The sequence below is a fragment of the Aspergillus fischeri genome, genomic scaffold (assembly GCF_000149645.3).
Source record: "Aspergillus fischeri NRRL 181 1099437636264 genomic scaffold, whole genome shotgun sequence".
Classification (NCBI taxonomy): Eukaryota; Fungi; Ascomycota; class Eurotiomycetes; order Eurotiales; family Aspergillaceae; genus Aspergillus; species Aspergillus fischeri.
Window position 1 is genome coordinate 4,763,158 of NW_001509762.1, and position 16,757 is coordinate 4,779,914.

The 16,757-nt window shown below is 49.9% G+C and overlaps 6 protein-coding genes across 6 annotated transcripts, besides 1 other annotated feature; 4 read left to right on the forward strand and 2 right to left on the reverse strand.

The window, feature by feature from the left end:
• Positions 1 to 5,567: 5,567 nt before the first annotated feature.
• On the forward strand, positions 5,568 to 6,800 carry NFIA_088330 (uncharacterized protein; the record flags this gene model as incomplete). Its single annotated transcript, XM_001260773.1, has 5 exons — positions 5,568 to 5,626; positions 5,813 to 6,050; positions 6,116 to 6,223; positions 6,293 to 6,622; positions 6,666 to 6,800. 5 exons carry the CDS (start codon positions 5,568 to 5,570, stop codon positions 6,798 to 6,800), a joined length of 870 nt encoding a protein of 289 aa, XP_001260774.1.
• A 921-nt stretch (positions 6,801 to 7,721) lies between these two features.
• On the forward strand, positions 7,722 to 9,899 carry NFIA_088340 (uncharacterized protein; the record flags this gene model as incomplete). Its single annotated transcript, XM_001260774.1, has 3 exons — positions 7,722 to 8,549; positions 8,602 to 8,704; positions 8,758 to 9,899. 3 exons carry the CDS (start codon positions 7,722 to 7,724, stop codon positions 9,897 to 9,899), a joined length of 2,073 nt encoding a protein of 690 aa, XP_001260775.1.
• Positions 9,210 to 9,236: a microsatellite.
• Positions 9,900 to 10,224: 325 nt separating the features above from the next.
• NFIA_088350 (OB-fold domain-containing protein) lies at positions 10,225 to 11,200 on the reverse strand (the record flags this gene model as incomplete). Its single annotated transcript, XM_001260775.1, has 2 exons — positions 10,225 to 10,916; positions 11,152 to 11,200. The coding sequence occupies 2 exons, from the start codon at positions 11,198 to 11,200 to the stop codon at positions 10,225 to 10,227; spliced, it is 741 nt and encodes a 246-aa protein (XP_001260776.1).
• A 1,006-nt stretch (positions 11,201 to 12,206) lies between these two features.
• On the forward strand, positions 12,207 to 13,109 carry NFIA_088360 (uncharacterized protein; the record flags this gene model as incomplete). The annotated part of the gene is made up of 1 exon (XM_001260776.1): positions 12,207 to 13,109. The coding sequence occupies one exon, from the start codon at positions 12,207 to 12,209 to the stop codon at positions 13,107 to 13,109; it is 903 nt and encodes a 300-aa protein (XP_001260777.1).
• A 577-nt stretch (positions 13,110 to 13,686) lies between these two features.
• On the forward strand, positions 13,687 to 15,467 carry NFIA_088370 (glycoside hydrolase family 43 protein; the record flags this gene model as incomplete). The annotated part of the gene is made up of 2 exons (XM_001260777.1): positions 13,687 to 15,277; positions 15,340 to 15,467. 2 exons carry the CDS (start codon positions 13,687 to 13,689, stop codon positions 15,465 to 15,467), a joined length of 1,719 nt encoding a protein of 572 aa, XP_001260778.1.
• Positions 15,468 to 15,754: 287 nt separating this feature from the next.
• NFIA_088380 (putative DRAP deaminase) lies at positions 15,755 to 16,402 on the reverse strand (the record flags this gene model as incomplete). Its single annotated transcript, XM_001260778.1, has 1 exon — positions 15,755 to 16,402. One exon carries the CDS (start codon positions 16,400 to 16,402, stop codon positions 15,755 to 15,757), a length of 648 nt encoding a protein of 215 aa, XP_001260779.1.
• Positions 16,403 to 16,757: the final 355 nt, after the last annotated feature.

Below are 16,757 nucleotides of genomic sequence, written 5' to 3' on the forward strand. Positions count from 1 at the left end.
GGGTGACTTTTTAAATGACCATTTTTCCATCGAATGAAATCCGTTGATTTAGACCAAAATGGATCCATGTAGTTTGGTTTAGTGAAAAATATTCTTTTTTTTACGCAGCACCTCATTGCTTCAGTGTTTCTCGAACATGAGGTCAGCTCTTGTTCAAGGTTACCTGAGGAGGGGTATCAAATATCAACAAGAAGATCCACCTACAAGTGGTTCGACTTCATGTCTTCCTGGATGGAAAATATTATAGCTACTAGATACTAAAATCAGGCCGGCCAGTAGAAGATTTGGCCAGCTCGGAATTTAGGTAGAAAATTTGTTCGCACCGGGTTTGGGTGTCAATGCAGCAAGGAAACGAACTGGCGACTGGCGAGCCATCCGGAGCCAAGGAGCCTTGGGAGTTTGGACTGGGATTAGTTACTCCGTAGTGTCATCAACAGTCACCAAGTCACCAACACAGCGTCGCCCTGGAGGGCTTCAGAGTCCAGCCCTGATAAAGTTCCACTTGGTCTCCGCCTCTAACGATCGTTAGACGGGCCCTAGTCAGAATGGCCAGGGGTTGGGCCTCACTTTTTCCGTTCAAGGTTCGCCCTATATTATTGCCAATTGGCTATGATTGAGTTCTGACTGCTGACTCGCTGCTATTGCTCGCCTTGTGTTCATCGTCGTCATCCCACTCTGTCCCTCATCCTGCTTATGCAAAAGCGCGAAAAACCTCAGAGCTCACAAATCAGATACCTGGATAATGTGACATGTATGTATGGGATGCTGCTATGGTATGTGCAACTGACCTCATTCGGCGGCTCCTGTCCGCCACCCTCCAAGGACTCGAAATGGATTATTGTGCGGGAAGTTAATGCGCTATTTTCCTTGCTCCGATTATTGTCTGGGTTCCTGTCATAGTATGTAGTCATCAAGCTCGAACTCGTCCGGCAAAACATGAACAATAATAGTAGTTGCTTACATACAATCATGTCTGTCCATCAATTAACACTACAGGAGCTCATTTGGGGCAAAGTGGGTATTCGTACACTGTAAGATAGCTTGAAGTACATTTTCCTAACAGAGAGGTAAAATCATCAGATCAGCGATAGTTCATGCAAGTGTACAGAGGAGGATCTTGTGCATAGCCATCTATCTATTTCTTATTTTCATCACTTGATTTCCCCGCGGCTACTCCTACAGTTATCGAGTATCCACGTCCTGACTTCTGCCTATCATCTCTTACCGACAGTGGCTGGACATGTAGCTAGGCGACTGCCAGCCGGTTGACCGCCACCATCCACAACGATCAACAGGTGGCAAGTGATCTCGAAAACGAGACTATCAGATTAGTAATGATCTCATGACTGCGCGTTGGTCTGGCGACTGCCGACACACGATACACGGAGTACGGAGGAGGTTTGGTTAGACCTTTCTCCAGTCTGCACAAAGCAGAGCCATATTGATCAAATGATGAAGCCTAGTTGAGGAGAGGCTACATACGCAACAGCACGCATAGACCACTCATAATATGAGCAGCGCCATGAGCTCGCTTTTATTCTTTCACTTCAGGTATCTTCTGATATCAGCTTGGTATGTGACAATCAGAGTTCCTCGGATACATAATGCTTCTTACTGTCAGACCGATAACTACCGATTCATTGGGAGGTAAGGTGGTGGAGGACTGCGTCATTGTTCATAAGTACTTACTGCGTTCCATGGTGACACAAGAAATGATACCAAGGGATGATCTTCACTTCCAACTATTGGATAAATGCTTTTCGACCCCAATAATAAAGCAATACTGCCGCCCTGCTTCGACCTCGGCGCATATCTATATCATATCTGATAAAATGCATCGATCCACATGATCCGCCGTTCTCTCATGTCACATGTGGCAGCGGCTGTCGCTCTTGACCAGAGAGTTTTGTCCATACTAAGGTAGAGGGGTAAGTAAATATAATCGGTTATCATCAGTCAAGAGGTAAGGCTGAAGACCTGCATAATACATCTCTCACAAATGGGCAATGAGAAGACCTGCACTCATGATTCATGCTTTGAGACTGTCGAGTAACTTGATGCTGTTCATCGCTGTTGCATTGCATATTTCCCTGTACGATCAGCCCAGTTCTGTATTGTAGATCCATGCAGTTCATCGTCGAATTACGATCTAGACAGTCTTGGATCATAGTAACTACCGATTATGATTGTTAGCATCAGATAGATAACAAGCGAAAGGAACTGTCGCCTGGTTCGACCCTTATTTATTTTCACATCACCCGTTTGGGCACAGAGACAGGTACAGAGTACTCGATTATTACGGCGTAACCACATCAACATGCAAGCGCGGTTGAGTAGTTACTCGTTGCAAAGACGGGTAATACATAGTACTGCTCGAGTTCCTTGGACTGTTATGACACTGTGTCACCTAAATGGGCTATTGACCCACTGCCACATAGTCCATCTAAACAGAGTTGCCATGTGCAATTTAACCTAACAAGGGGCAGGGGACACCCGTCCGACCCGTCCATGGACCATGGAATGGTGCTGACTGCTAAGTATGTACAATCGATATGCTTAATCGTTCTGCATTTCGAGATCAGCTTTGACTTCTTGCTTCCAAATACAGTTTGAGACATGTCATAGCAGGGAGCAGATCAGGCTGATCAGCTGAAGGGAGACTGGTTCAGGTACTCTCTACTGCTGTGAAAATGAGCTTCAAAATCAGGTTTCAGATGGTGTTCTGTGTACTCCGTACTCCGTTGGATTACTATGCGAAGTAGATGCAACTGCCGTGGCAATGTGCTTACGCTAGGAGCCTAGGGAGAACAACATATCACATTGTTATCCAACCTATGATGTCCATTTTCTTCCGCGTTGAGCTCTCTCTGGCATCATATATGATTGCTTTGCTGACTTGCCGCTCAATTCAGGCCTTGCACTGTTGGTCATGTAGGGATAGTCGATACCTAGGACAAGTTAAAAAAAGACCGGAAATCGGAGAGAACAATCGACTGAAAAAAACCCCTCCGAAAAAGGTCGACTATCCGGAGTGTCTACTCTGTGTTGACTAGCGGGTGTTTAGTGTTTATTCCCTTCCGTTACAAACAGGGAAACGCGGCAGACTGTGGCCTTTGGGCACCCGGACATAGAAGGAAAAGTGCGTGACCAGCAAAAGACGGGCTAGACCTCGGTGGGTGGCAATAGCCCATCTATTGAAAGACCAGCTCTTAGTGGCTCCTCGCTCAAAAATAAAAACTGGCCGACCTAACTAGTATTATTGGCCAGGATTGATGGTTCCGTCCAGCCGGGAAGAGAGGAGTGGATTGTGTCTGCGGATTTTCGACTTTTCGTGGGTCTCCTGATTGCGCCGGGTCGCTCGGGGAATGCGGATCCCCACTTCGCTGTAGGCCCGTCCCAGCTATCCGAGAGACTGTCCACTGTTCTAGTCTCTTAGTGGTCGGTAGTTCTACTAGTGCAGTGAACGGTGAAAGGTTCGCTGGGGAAAGAGGGGCCAAAGAGGATCCTGTGGTGGGACCACCTCATCTGTGACCCGTCCCTGAGTTGAAAAAAGAAAAAGGAAATTCAAAATAGAGAGTCACACTGACACAGCTTTGTCAAACAGTTGGAGTCTCTGGAGACTCTGATGCGCAACAACTGATTTCCGGTACTACACTCCTTATTTGCCAAGATCATCATCTTCTACCTCTAACTATTATGGAGAACCTTCAGACCACTATCACCCCTTAGTGATACTTAGTACGATCTAAGCGTTGAAGCCGTTGCGCATCTATGACCTTCTAGAAGGATTTAGATTAAGGAGACAGAAATTATTATGTATGAGGGATTTTGATGATAGGACGGGTGATTATCCAGGATTCCAGGGGAAGTTACGGATCCTTTTCCATCTCCTTTGCCTGGAAAACAGGAGAGAACTCGCAGAAGCTCGCTGCATTTGCGGGAGTCCCCGTCTTAGCAGTCCAATTATTATTAAACCGTTGGAGGAGACTAACCGATACTGTCACGTCTCTGCCCATGTACCAACCATGGAGGATCATCAGAGCAGCCCCTGCCAGACACGGCTCGTCAAATAGACATGCTTCTGGAATGACGCTAGACATATCCTGACCAAGATTGTCCTGAAATCTCGAACCTTGAATCGGGATCTCCTGAGCAATCCTTCGTTGCTCCTGCGACCAGTGGGATATGACTTGCTCATTTCGAGCAAGAGGCCAAACCGGCGACGTTTGGACGCTATCATCCCAAACGGATGGATCCCAACTGCACAGCATTTCGGATTTCCCGGGTCCCTTGGTCGACCCTACATGACCCATCGTACAACAAATCTTTGCATGCATCTCTCAGATATATCGGAGTAACGAGTACCTCAGGTGTTCCCAGCCATGCACAAGTAGTACCTAATACGTTGTACACCTTATGAATTGTGTAAAGGGTTGATTGGAGGAAATGAACATGATACCTAGACATTTAAGATTGACCTTCAAACAGCATTCAATAACAACTGCTTACTGCTTTCAACCTGTTCCCTGCGTTTGGCTCAGTCATGTTTCGCATCTAGTACACACACTTTGAACTTCCTGATCTCCTCTGTAGCCTGCAAATAATGGTTACTCAGTAGGCCGGAAATCAGCTGAGCAAAAGCTAACTAAGAATTCTGCGATGCGGTTTGAAGGATGTCGCAGCTAGAGGCCAGGAAGTTCAGCTACTCTCCTGCGAGCTCTTCATCTTACTATTATGCAGATAGGCATCTCATATTCCCTTCTGCCCTCACTTGGACATCCGTAGCTAATACACATTCATATAATCCAGTTCCTTATGTCAGAGGCTCTGACGAGGTCTCCCTAAACATATTGAATACATGTTGACTTTGATGTCAATATTAATTGGCACTGCTCCGGCTGAATGACTTTCGCCTCACCTCATCGTCATATTAGTCGATATTCCATTCTTTGTTTGATTGCGCCTGGCTTGACTGCTCTTCCGGCATTTGCACTTGCCTCACTTTGCAGATGTTTACATTCTAGGGAATAAAATCATACTGTTGGTGCATATATGCCATGAAGGATACTGGCAGATAGTCAAAACAGGTTGATTGTCCCAAATACAAACTTATTGATCTCATCCCGAAAAGGAACCACACATCAGGTGCTCCTCTATTCTGCACTGTAAGGTGGCTGCTCACTGAGAGAAAGAATACATGGAACCTTCTCTTTTCGTACCCTCTTCTTGGACACTAAGATGCATCATGTTTTACTTCTGTTTGCTGTGAATTTATCTTTCTACCCCTCTAGCCACTCTTTAGCATCATCTTCCAGTCAACAGCTTGGAATGACCGTCCCCTCTATTCACTTGATTAGAGTTCCATTCACCGGAGACCACTTCATTGCCCAAGACTGAAGTGCACGGAACTGTCCAGAAGTGTTGGTGAGCAGTATTTATCCCACCAACTGCCTTTTCTCGATGTCTCTTCACTTTAACTGCTTGCCTCGGTCTCTACTCTCTTCGAACCACTGACTCTTTACGATTCCCATCACCGACCTTCCTCTTTGAACCACCTTCAAGACAAGATGCCTCCATCCTTTCGAAGTGCGTATGCTGGAGGCTACAGCGATGAGATCAAGAAACGGTAGGTTCCATTCACATCCTCGCTTCCTTATACCACTGAGAAGCAAATGAGAGACTTTTGCCCAATAACACCGAGGAACTGATGGAAGGGTAACTGCAGGCTCCAGAGCGTCAACATACCAGAAAAGTCAGTCATTTATCCGTTGCTTGTTCGTTCTTATCCACGGATTCAATTAACATAGAATAGGATCAAATGTGGAACCTGCAACAAGATTCGTTCCTCGAGTAACTACTCCAATAGGCAACTCGAAGCCCTTCGTCATGCCATCCTGAGTCACGGTGTGAATGTCGCTTTGACGAAGAACAACGCAAAATGCCGCATCTGCTCGGGAAATCAAACTGTTGAACTCAAGTGCTGTATCTGTGATAAGATCAAGAGTCTTGATGAATTTGCCAGAGCTCAAAGACAGGACAGGGACGCAGCGGTAGGATTACTACCTCATGTCTCTCTTATTGGCTAAGGATCTAGCTGACATCTGGTTCTTCCCAGAGATGCATGAATTGCGTGCAGAGTCACACCGATGCCGAACCAGTTCTCGAGGAGCCTAAACTCTTGACTGAGAGTGAGCTTTCAACTGCCCCCGATACGTACACAACTGTCAGTCACGCAGATCCGTCCTCAAAATGCTCCACAAATGCGTACATCCTGGTACTAACACAATTTTAGGGACAAGTCGACTCTCTTTCCTTGATTGCATCAACCCAGCGACTCACATTGAAGGCGGCTCCCACTGCCCAACATGTTGACAGCAGTGGTGAGCAGGACATCGGCGGCGTGTCGCTCATTGAAGATCACAATAGGAAGGCGAACTCGGCGCGCGGAGGACAACCCTTTACAGCTTTCGATTCTAACGGAGTGGCCCACCGCCGCTCTGGCTCCCCTTCTGGCACCCCAGGGTCCGTTCACGGCGGTTGGGCGACCTGGGGAGTGGACGTCAACTCTACTGTCACCAAACCCATTAAGAAGGGCGGCAACTCCAAGTTTGCCAAGGTTCCAGTAAGTCCCTTATAAAATGAGTGCATCCCTTGCCAATGGACAGTTTGCTGAATTCGAGAAGAGCAAACGTTTCGAGAAACACGAGGCGCCTACAATGCGAGTCCCCGAGCCCATTGGCGCCACCGTCCCCTCTGACGATGAGGCTGGTGACGACGCAGGATTAGAAGATTACCTCTAGTCGATTCTTAAATTTGCGGCACAGAGTCAGTTAGTTAATTAAACTAAGTTAGAAAGAGAAAATAAATGTTGACTTTTGCTTTAGTCTTCTTGATCAATGTCCCAACGGCCACAGCAGGCTGAACCATGGTACTAGACGGCTTGCTCCGTTTCCCCGCAAGACCCAGAAGTGATTTGCGATATCCATGGGTTTGAATTGTGAAATAGTATCGACAGCTCTGTACTATCTGCCAACAGCGATTCCGGCTCTCGTGAATTGTCATACAGTATCTAGCAAACAGTGGTGATGATGTCCATATTCCAATGTCTCTTCGCATGAACTCTAGCGCTCTGGACTGTATCGCAAACTCATTAGCAACATGCAAGGGAAAGTGCAGCCTCGTCAAAAACACATTCAAAGTACACCGGCAGTCATAATGCTGATAATCACTAATTAATATGTGTAGCCGTTGACCTTCCCCCTCCTCTGCAGCGGCGCTGGGGCGGTGACGTATGGTCCCGTGGTGGAGGCTGAGATTAGCCTCGCAAGTCAACGTCGCTGCATGTCTCCATCGATGATCTTCTTTTTCTTTTAATTTCCATTGTGCGCGGGCAGATATTTACAGAACTCCCTTCATGATAGCATCTTGCTGGCGACCTGACACGACGCACGTACTGTTTCAAAGCGAAGATCCACACTGTTTCTGAGCCCCTCCGTCTTGCGCCCCTCATCTTATTGTCACCTGCGCAGACACCTTACCTTTCTCAAATCTTTTGTCCCACGCCGCGCATACCACATCGAGAGTTTCATCGCTTCCTGGTATTACCAACAGAATTCTCCCGCTTTCCTTCATCCCAGAGTGTGGCTCAGGCTTAGCGGAAATTGTGACACTTGCACAGGGTGGACAGTGGCTAACTTGTCTGTGTGACTGCGACAGTCTGCATGGCTTACGATGGCTTCCAGAGAAGCTCGAGTCCGTACGACCAGGCGGGCAATATAGGCCAAACAAAGTCCAGTGATTATCGTTCTTCGACCTACCCTCCTCCCTATCCTTCCCAGTACGGCCCTGATCGGTTGAACATGCCGCAGCCCCAAGTGCCTCCGGCGGCTCCATCGTCAACTCAAGGCCAATATACGGAGTCACCTCAGCAATACTCATGGTATCAGCAGCCATCCACTGGAACTATCAATGAGGCTGTCAGCTCGGCTTTCCATAAGGCTGACACGCCCACCTATCTATCGCCAGAAGTCCTGTCCCAAATCACTGCGACCGTGATTCAACAGCTCAAAGCAACTGGTCTGGATAACGTCCAAGCTCAGCATCCACCTCAGTCGCAGCAACCATCGCCGCAGCCACCATCCGGTCCGACGCCGTCACAGTGGGTGCCTCCGCCTCCCAGCTCTGCTCCCCAATACAATTATAACGAGTATGAATCGCCACCTCCTGTACCACCAAAGCCATCTTCGTCGCAACCAGTTGCAGTCTCCGACACTCCCGACTACCAGCAGTACTCCCAAACTAGCACATATCCGAGCAGCGCTCAACCTAGTGCACGACTTTCCCCCGTACCTGCTGTCGAGAGAAGGGGGTCGCCGTATAGCCAGGCAAGCGATCAAGGCCAGAAAATGGAAGCACGCCCAAAACCACCGTCGAGGGAAACAACCGTGACGGAGATGACAACATTGGAGAAAATATGGGGCAAGCTCTTTGAGGAAGGCAAGCCAACCAAGAGACTAGGCCAGCTCTTGCGCGGCATAGCAGTCCATCTGGTAAGCATGGATGCCGATGATTGGAGAAATTTTGCGTCTGACAGTGTGCAAGATCGAGGACTACCCTCCAGGTAACACTATCGTGGTCGTTCCCGAAAAGCTGCAGAAGTTCTACGAGGATACGAAAGTCCCTTCAGACCTCTACCCGTGGCAAGGTAAGTGTAATGCTGTCCTATCTGGGACTCAAATCTAATTCAAGTATCTCTAGACATCTTCGATGACCGCACGTCTTCAATCTCGAGGTTGTTCCGTGAAGTGGAAGCCGAACATCATCTTGTTCAGGCTAAACTGAACGAGCGGCCGGATATCCCGGGCTTGACGCCCAGAGGTTTCGAACGCTGGGCTACCTTGATGATTCAAGCGCACCCAGACAAAGAGTACGAACGGTTGCAGAAGGCAGTCCTGAACATGCCTATCAGCAACCCAGATGACAGACGAGAAAGGTTTCCAAAGGAGATTCCTCGCCGGCTATTCCCCGAGGCACCGAATCTTAAGGTTAGAGATGAGCTCGATAAATTCATCGCGAAGCATTGTGGTGTCGACTTGCCTCCAGTCACCGAGGAGGAGCTCAAGAAGGTTGCCGCGCACCGCCACAAGATGTCTACGAGCTCAACTGCATCGGCCGCCGAGACAGCTTCTTCGGTGGCAGAGCGGGGCCGTCAGCAGCAGCAGCAGCAGCAGCACCAGTCGTCTTCAGCCATAATAGATGACGATGAGGAAGAGGTCCCGTCTCGGCCGATTGAGCGTGAGAGGAAGCCATATAGTGCGCAGCCGGGAGGAGGGAAGGTATATGAAGAGGCAGGTGGCCTTTCCCACCGACACAAGGACTCCTTCTCCACTGGCTCCCGCTCCAAAGAGGGATCAGTCCCTCCTGTAGCCCGCAAAGCGTACGACACGTACGGCCAGGACCCTCTGTACCCTCGTGCAGGCAGTTGCGGATCTCAGCGTCCAATAAGTATACATGGCCGGGCACGGAGCTCTTCTCGAGGTGGACATGGAGGAGGTGACTACAGACATTCAGAGAGTGACCTGCTGTCCGGTTCGTACAATGGTGGAGGTCGATATTCTGGCGTCTCTAGCGATGATTACTGTACCACGTCATCCACGCTTCCTGGAGATATCATCGAGGATAGTCGGCGGTACCGCGAGAGTGACGATCCGCGGCTGTACGAGTCTGTTCGGGAGAGGGAAAAGGAACGCGAAAAGAGCAAATATCATGACCATCTTCCTTCTCGAAGCAGCTGGGCTAACGAGGAAGAATACTACCGTGGCTTGCTCGGCGGTCAAGGTGGTGGCCCAGTCGGTGGCAGCGGTGGCGGGTACGATTACAAGACATATACCTACAAATGATGGACTTGAGGTAGATTGTCTTTGTTCAAAGACAGGCTCATTACTCTTTCGGCGTTTTCCAGTCCTCAAAGATACCTTGGTTTGATATGACATGATAGTGCTTATTTTTGGTTTTGATTCTTTCCAGCTCATGACTTACGTGTAACGATCTGCTGATACGCATTGGATTTCGGATTCTGTGTCTGTATAATGTGTTTGTGGCTTTAAAAAAAGACTTGATGAAATTCTTTATCTGGACGTGCGGTAATCTATGAACGGTCATTTCTCATAAGCGTACATGTGCCCTGTCCGAAACACCTCCCGTTCTATATAGAGATACCCGCTCTCACATTTCACTGCTTATATTCATGACGCGCTTGCGCTGAATAGCGCGCATGGCCCTGCGCCCAGCTTCCTGACACAGAACCGCCTCCTTCTCCCTAAACTGCTCCTCACGTTCCCACATCCTCTGAATCCGACGCTGGTCCTTCTCCTCACGCTCCGCATGCTTCCTATGCCTCCTATGCGCTCGCTCCTGCTCCTTTTCAGCCTGCTCCTCCTCCGCCTCTGCCTCAAGCCGCAACTGCTCGACCTCCTCACCCGTCAATTCCCACGGGACGGTCAGCACCTCAACCAGGTACCGGCTGCGCTGATCCACGAACCGCATTTCGGCGGCCGTGTTCCGGATCAGGAAGAAGCGCTCTAGCTGTAGTTGCATCGCAGCTCGGAACTCCGTCAGCGTGCCTTTCACCTGCACCACGGTCCCCGGGACAAGGGGTGATATGTCCAGGTCAGTCCTGTTGGTTGCTGCGACATGGCGTGCGGCCTTTTCCGGTGGCAGTTGCTGTCGGTGCGCAGGCCGCTCTGCAGAGTCCAGCTCTGAGGACTCGGCTTTCAGGACGGCGATTTCGATGGTCTCGCCGCTGCTGTCGTCTAGTGTGAGGATTGTGCGTTTGAAGACGTCTGTTCTGGCGACGATGATGCCCACCAGGGTCACGAAGCGGATGGGGTGGTTGAGATAAAAGAAGATGTTTTGGCCTGGGTGTTCGTTAGAGTTGCTACTTTCGTCTAGTCTGCGCCACGTTTGAACAGGTTGGCTGGTATGTATGTATCTAAGCCATTTGTGAATGGTGACAACCAGGTAGTACCGTAGTAACAAATACTGACATAGACTACTGTGTGCATAAAGCAAAGAAGCAGAAAAACAAAAGCGACGATGCAGCGTCCAGAAAAGCACAAAGTAATGAATATCTAGACAAGTACGCTGGCATACCTTCAAATCCCGGCCGTCTCTTGAGTCGATGCACATCCGCCGCTGCCATTTTTACCCAGGTGAAATGGGTCGGGGATGCCCTGAAGCAAAATGCCGGGTAAAACGTAAGATTGCCATTCTCAGCTGTCGCCATAGGATCATTTTTCTAAGCAATATTCCGGATGATATTGCTGCGAGATGTCAAGAAGATAGAAACATCAGAGACAGCGCATTTCCGATGCGAATTGGGTCACGTGAGGATCACACTATGGGACTGTCAATTGATTTTCAGGTTGCAGGAACGTTGTTGGCAATAAAAAATAATAGCAGATAGTATAGTATTATTGCTGAGAAACAGAGCATATAAAACGTAGACTCGAAGCAAAAAGAAGAGATGACAGGCCCAAAGCATAGAAGTCTGACGCGCTACCATTGCGCCACGGGAGCTAACAACAATAATGTGCCACTCCCGGCGGGGGTCGAACCCGCAACCTTCAGATAATCCTACTGATAGCAGACTGCGCCACGGGACACTGCCGTGCTGGATCCGCGCCAAAAAGAGCCATATGAGGCCAGCTGCTTTGCTATGATTGTGATGGTCTGCTGAGCACCTGTTGACAAGATAGATGATTGCGCACGCGAATGAAATTCATTATTATATTGCTGGGATGACATGAATGAGAGATTGGTGCAGTTCAAGAGCTGCGTCGGCTGGCGGACTGTTGCACGTGATAGCTCTGACTGTTCAACTCTGATCTGTCACTCAACGGCTCTGGTAACACATTCTCAAGTCATCTCGGGCATAACTGACTTACGGTAATCAGAGTGTCTATCTCCAATCTCCGTTTGAAATGTAGACTGATATGCTTCGGGCGTCTGTCTTGACGTCAATATCCATTGTCAGAGGATCCGAGCCCGAAATGCTAGCCCGCATCCGATAATATTCGGGATTATCAATATAAGTGAACATGATGGATTGACAATATATAAAGCAGTGAATCACTGCAAGGATTCAGTCGAAAACAGTCAGGAACATACATCTCATTCAACTCTGCAATTCCAAGCCAACCTTCGTCATGTCGTCCATTTCGATCAAGAAAGGACCAATTCAGCTCGCCGGCTTACTGCACATGCCTGCAACATCATCCAACGCCAAGCTCCCGGCAATTGTGATCGTACATCCTGGCGGTGGCGTCAAAGAGCAGACGGCCGGTCTCTATGCAAAGAAGCTCGCTCAAGAGGGCTTCGTCACCGTCTCCTACGATGCCTCTCACCAAGGCGAGAGCGGAGGCGAACCCCACTTCCTGGAGGACCCAGCGGCAAGAGTCAGCGACGTGTGGAGCGTTGTCGACTACCTCGAGCAGCAGGAATATGTTGACGCAAGCAAGATCGGTGTCCTGGGCATTTGTGCTGGCGGAGGCTACGCCGTCGCAGCTGCGAAAGCAGATTACCGTCTGAAAGCTCTCGCTACAGTCAGTATGGTCAACATTGGCGATTCCGCACGACTAGGCTGGTACGGTGATGAACCTGCTTCTAAGCATGTCGAGTCCCTCAAGATGGCTGCGCAGCAAATTTCAGCCGAAAACAAAGGCGCTGAGATGGCTGCTGCGCCCTACGTGCCACCTCAACTAGACGACAAGACTCCCGCAGATCTCAGAGAAGCACACGACTACTACCTTACACCGCGGGCGCAGCACCCCCGTGCTGAGAACAGAATGCTCTTTCGCAGTTTCCCGCGTGTCCTCACCTTTGACGCATTCCACCTGGCGGATGTGTTCTTAACGCAGCCCACTCTCCTCATTGCTGGCGAGAAGGCCGGTTCTCTCTGGCACACGGAGAACCTGGATAAGAAGATAGGAGGGGCCACCAAGAAGGTGATTGTGCCGAATGCAGCCCATATGGACTTTTACGACGACGAGAAATATGTCAATCCGGCCGTCAAGGATATCTCGGAGTTTATGAAGGCAAATCTGTCATGATCAATCGTGTTCTTTTCTTAGATTTCGTGAGCTACTTTGGTCCTCGATTAATCGATTTCGCTTTTCACAACTTAGACCATCCGCTGTATTCCATCACTCTTGTCTCTATGCTCTTTAGCCGGAGCCAACTGCCTTGGCGCATTATCCTCACAAAGACATCTATGTGTCTACGCAGGTGGTCATCAATGAATGATTAGTTTTCGGGCTTATTTATTGGCCATGAAAAAAGTCCTCCAATCAGTCTTTCTCAGGTTCACCATGATGTAGCATCACTGGCCCGTTCGGCATGTCTATCTACCGAAGTGCAGATTTTATTCATAGTCGCCAATCGTGAAGTCTTCCGGATGAGTTTACCCATAGAATGGGCTATTCAGCCTGAATCGGCTGCCTTGAAGGAATGCATGCTCCTGCAATGCAATCAACTTCAGTATTATGCCAGTTGTGGAAATCGAGCGATTATAGTTCACTTTCCCCGCATCTGTAAGTCTGGGGTATATAATAGGGTCCAGAAGCAGAGGAAGGTCGTCAATGCAGGGCAATGGAGCTTGATTGTAACTGATACTCAATATCACTCGTCATGAGTCTGCTTTCAAAGATCTCTGCCAGTTTACTGTTGGCAATGGCAGCTCCCAGCTTATCCTATCCCACACGTAACCAATCGTATACCAATCCTCTCTTCCCTGGTTGGCACTCTGATCCCAGCTGTGCCTACGTATCGGAGCAGGACACCTTTTTCTGCGTGACGTCCACCTTCATTGCCTTCCCCGGTCTTCCTCTTTATGCAAGCCGAGATCTGCAGAACTGGAAACTGGCAAGCAATACCTTCAATCGGCCCAGCCAGATCCCTGATCTTCGCATCACGGATGGCCAGCAGTCGGGTATCTATGCGCCCACTCTGCGCTATCATGAGGGCAAATTCTACTTGATCGTTTCGTACCTGGGTCCGCAGACTAAGGGCTTGCTGTTCACCTCGTCTGATCCGTACGATGACGCCGCGTGGAGCGATCCGCTCGAATTCGCGGTACACGGCATCGACCCGGATGTCTTCTGGGATGACGATGGGACGGTCTATGTCACGTCTGCCGAGGATCAGATGATTAAGCAGTATACACTTGATCTAAAGACCGGGGCGGTTGGCCCGGTTGACTACCTCTGGAACGGCACCGGAGGAGTCTGGCCCGAGGGCCCGCACATTTACAAGAGAGACGGATACTACTACCTCATGATCGCAGAGGGAGGTACCGAGCTCGGCCACTCGGAGACCATGGCGCGATCTAGAACCCGGACAGGTCCCTGGGAGCCATACCCTCATAACCCGCTCTTGTCGAACAAGGGCACCTCGGAGTACTTCCAGACTGTGGGCCATGCGGACTTGTTCCAGGATGGGAACGGCAACTGGTGGGCCGTGGCGTTGAGCACCCGGTCAGGGCCTGCATGGAAGAACTATCCCATGGGTCGGGAGACGGTGCTCGCCCCTGCCGCTTGGGAGAAGGGTGAATGGCCTGTCATCCAGCCTGTGAGAGGCCAGATGCAGGGGCCGTTTCCACCACCAAATAAGCGACTTCCTCGCGGCGAGGGCGGATGGATCAAGCAACCCGACAAAGTTGATTTCAGGCCCGGATCGAAGATCCCGGCGCACTTCCACTACTGGAGATATCCCAAGACAGAGGATTTTACCGTCTCCCCTCGAGGCCACCCGAATACTCTTCGGCTCGCAGCTTCCTTTTATAACCTCACCGGAGCTGCGGACTTCAAGCCGGATGATGGCCTGTCGCTTGTTATGCGCAAACAGACCGACACCTTGTTCACGTACACCGTGGACGTGTCTTTTGACCCCAAGGTTGCCGATGAAGAGGCGGGGGTGACTGTTTTCCTTACCCAGCAGCAGCACATCGATCTTGGTATTGTCCTTCTCCAGACAACCGACGGGCTGTCGTTGTCCTTCCGGTTCCGCGTTGAAGGGCGCGGTAACTACGAAGGTCCTCTTCCAGAAGCCACTGTGCCTGTTCCCAAGGAATGGCGTGGACAGACCATCCGGCTTGAGATCCAGGCCGTGAGCGACACCGAGTATGTCTTTGCGGCTGCCCCGGCTCGGCACACTGCACAGAAGAAAATCATCGGCCGCGCCAACTCGCTCATTGTCAGTGGTGATACGGGACGGTTTACTGGTAAGTGTAGCCTTGAACACTTGAAGCCAAGTGTTATCGCTGAGTAGTGACGATTGATGTAGGCTCGCTTGTTGGCGCGTATGCCACGTCGAACGGTGGTGCCGGGTCCACGCCAGCATATATCAGCAGATGGAGATACGAAGGACAGGGCCAGATAATTGATTTTGGTCGAGTGGTCCCGAGCTATTGATATACCCTTGGCATGCCATTGGAGGTTTTGAGACAGTTTGCGCAGTATTTCATTTGATGCGGCAACTATATATAAAGCAGTATCACCAGAGATCAAGATATAGTGTGCAGGAGGCATCGTCTAGTATCCTCAGTGAAGAAGATACCCTGCATTCTTGTCCATTGTACCTCACTATCAAGAAAGTGTCATTGTGACCATGAAATTGAGTACCTGTATATGACTTACTTGCCGCGCTCCACAAATGCGTATATCCTATAAACTCAGTCGCATCAATACAGTAGAATGGCTCAACGCTTTTTAGGATTTCGAGGTATCTGCGCCTGTCTCTGCCTTTCCTCATCACTGATATCATCCAAATTAGTCTCTACCTGATCCAACGCCGCCTTGATCTCCTCCTCCTTATTCTCATGCCCCGCCGTAGCCACCGTCAGAATCTCCCTCTCCAGCCCATTGACAACCCTCCACTGAACCCCCGCCGCAGTCATCATCTGACACCCCTCCGACTCCCCAACAAACGTCCCAGGCTCCTTAACCCCAAAATATACCTTCTGAATCCCCGGCCGCCCTCCTTCCCTCGTGCTGATGATCCGCTGCACACACGGCACGTTCCCCGACAGTCGCTTCCCGCATGGCTCCATCGTCACATACATGACTAGTTTCCGGCCGGGTTCGGACGGGAGGACCTCTGCGACTTTGTCCTCGGGGACGGAGTGGACAGCGGCGTAGTTGGAGAGACAGCATTGCTCGGCGTGGGTGTTGCCGGCTAGCTCCATTGTGTAGCCTGTTGAGAGGATGCGGTCATCTTTGCATTCGAGGTCGCCGTCTTTGTGGGAGACGAGGATCGCGCCGACGCGGAAGTTGGTTGGGCGTGGAGGCGACCTTTCTGCTAGAGAGAGGCATTGGCGGAGGTAGTCGAGGTGGGGGGATGCGGTCATTTCGCGGGTGGTTGTGAGAAAGCAATTGATTTGAGAGCTAGTGAGGTGAGGTTTCACAAGAAGTAGAATTGTTGTAGAGAGGTAGATGATTGTACAATGAGCAGCAGGAATAATGAACAGCTGCTGGTGATATGTCTGCTTTGTGGGCGAGGCTCTCCAGACGGTGAAACAATGACGAAAGCTGATAAGCTATCCCCAGCCTAACCCGATAAGGTAATCAAAGTGGTTTTGTGTCGCGTCCCTAAGTCGCGTTTCCTCTGTCATACACCTTCACCATATCAAAGCAAACCAGCTACTTGACTCTTTTTTCATCCTTTTTTCCATCGATTTTTGGGGGTCTTTTGGAGACTCTAAC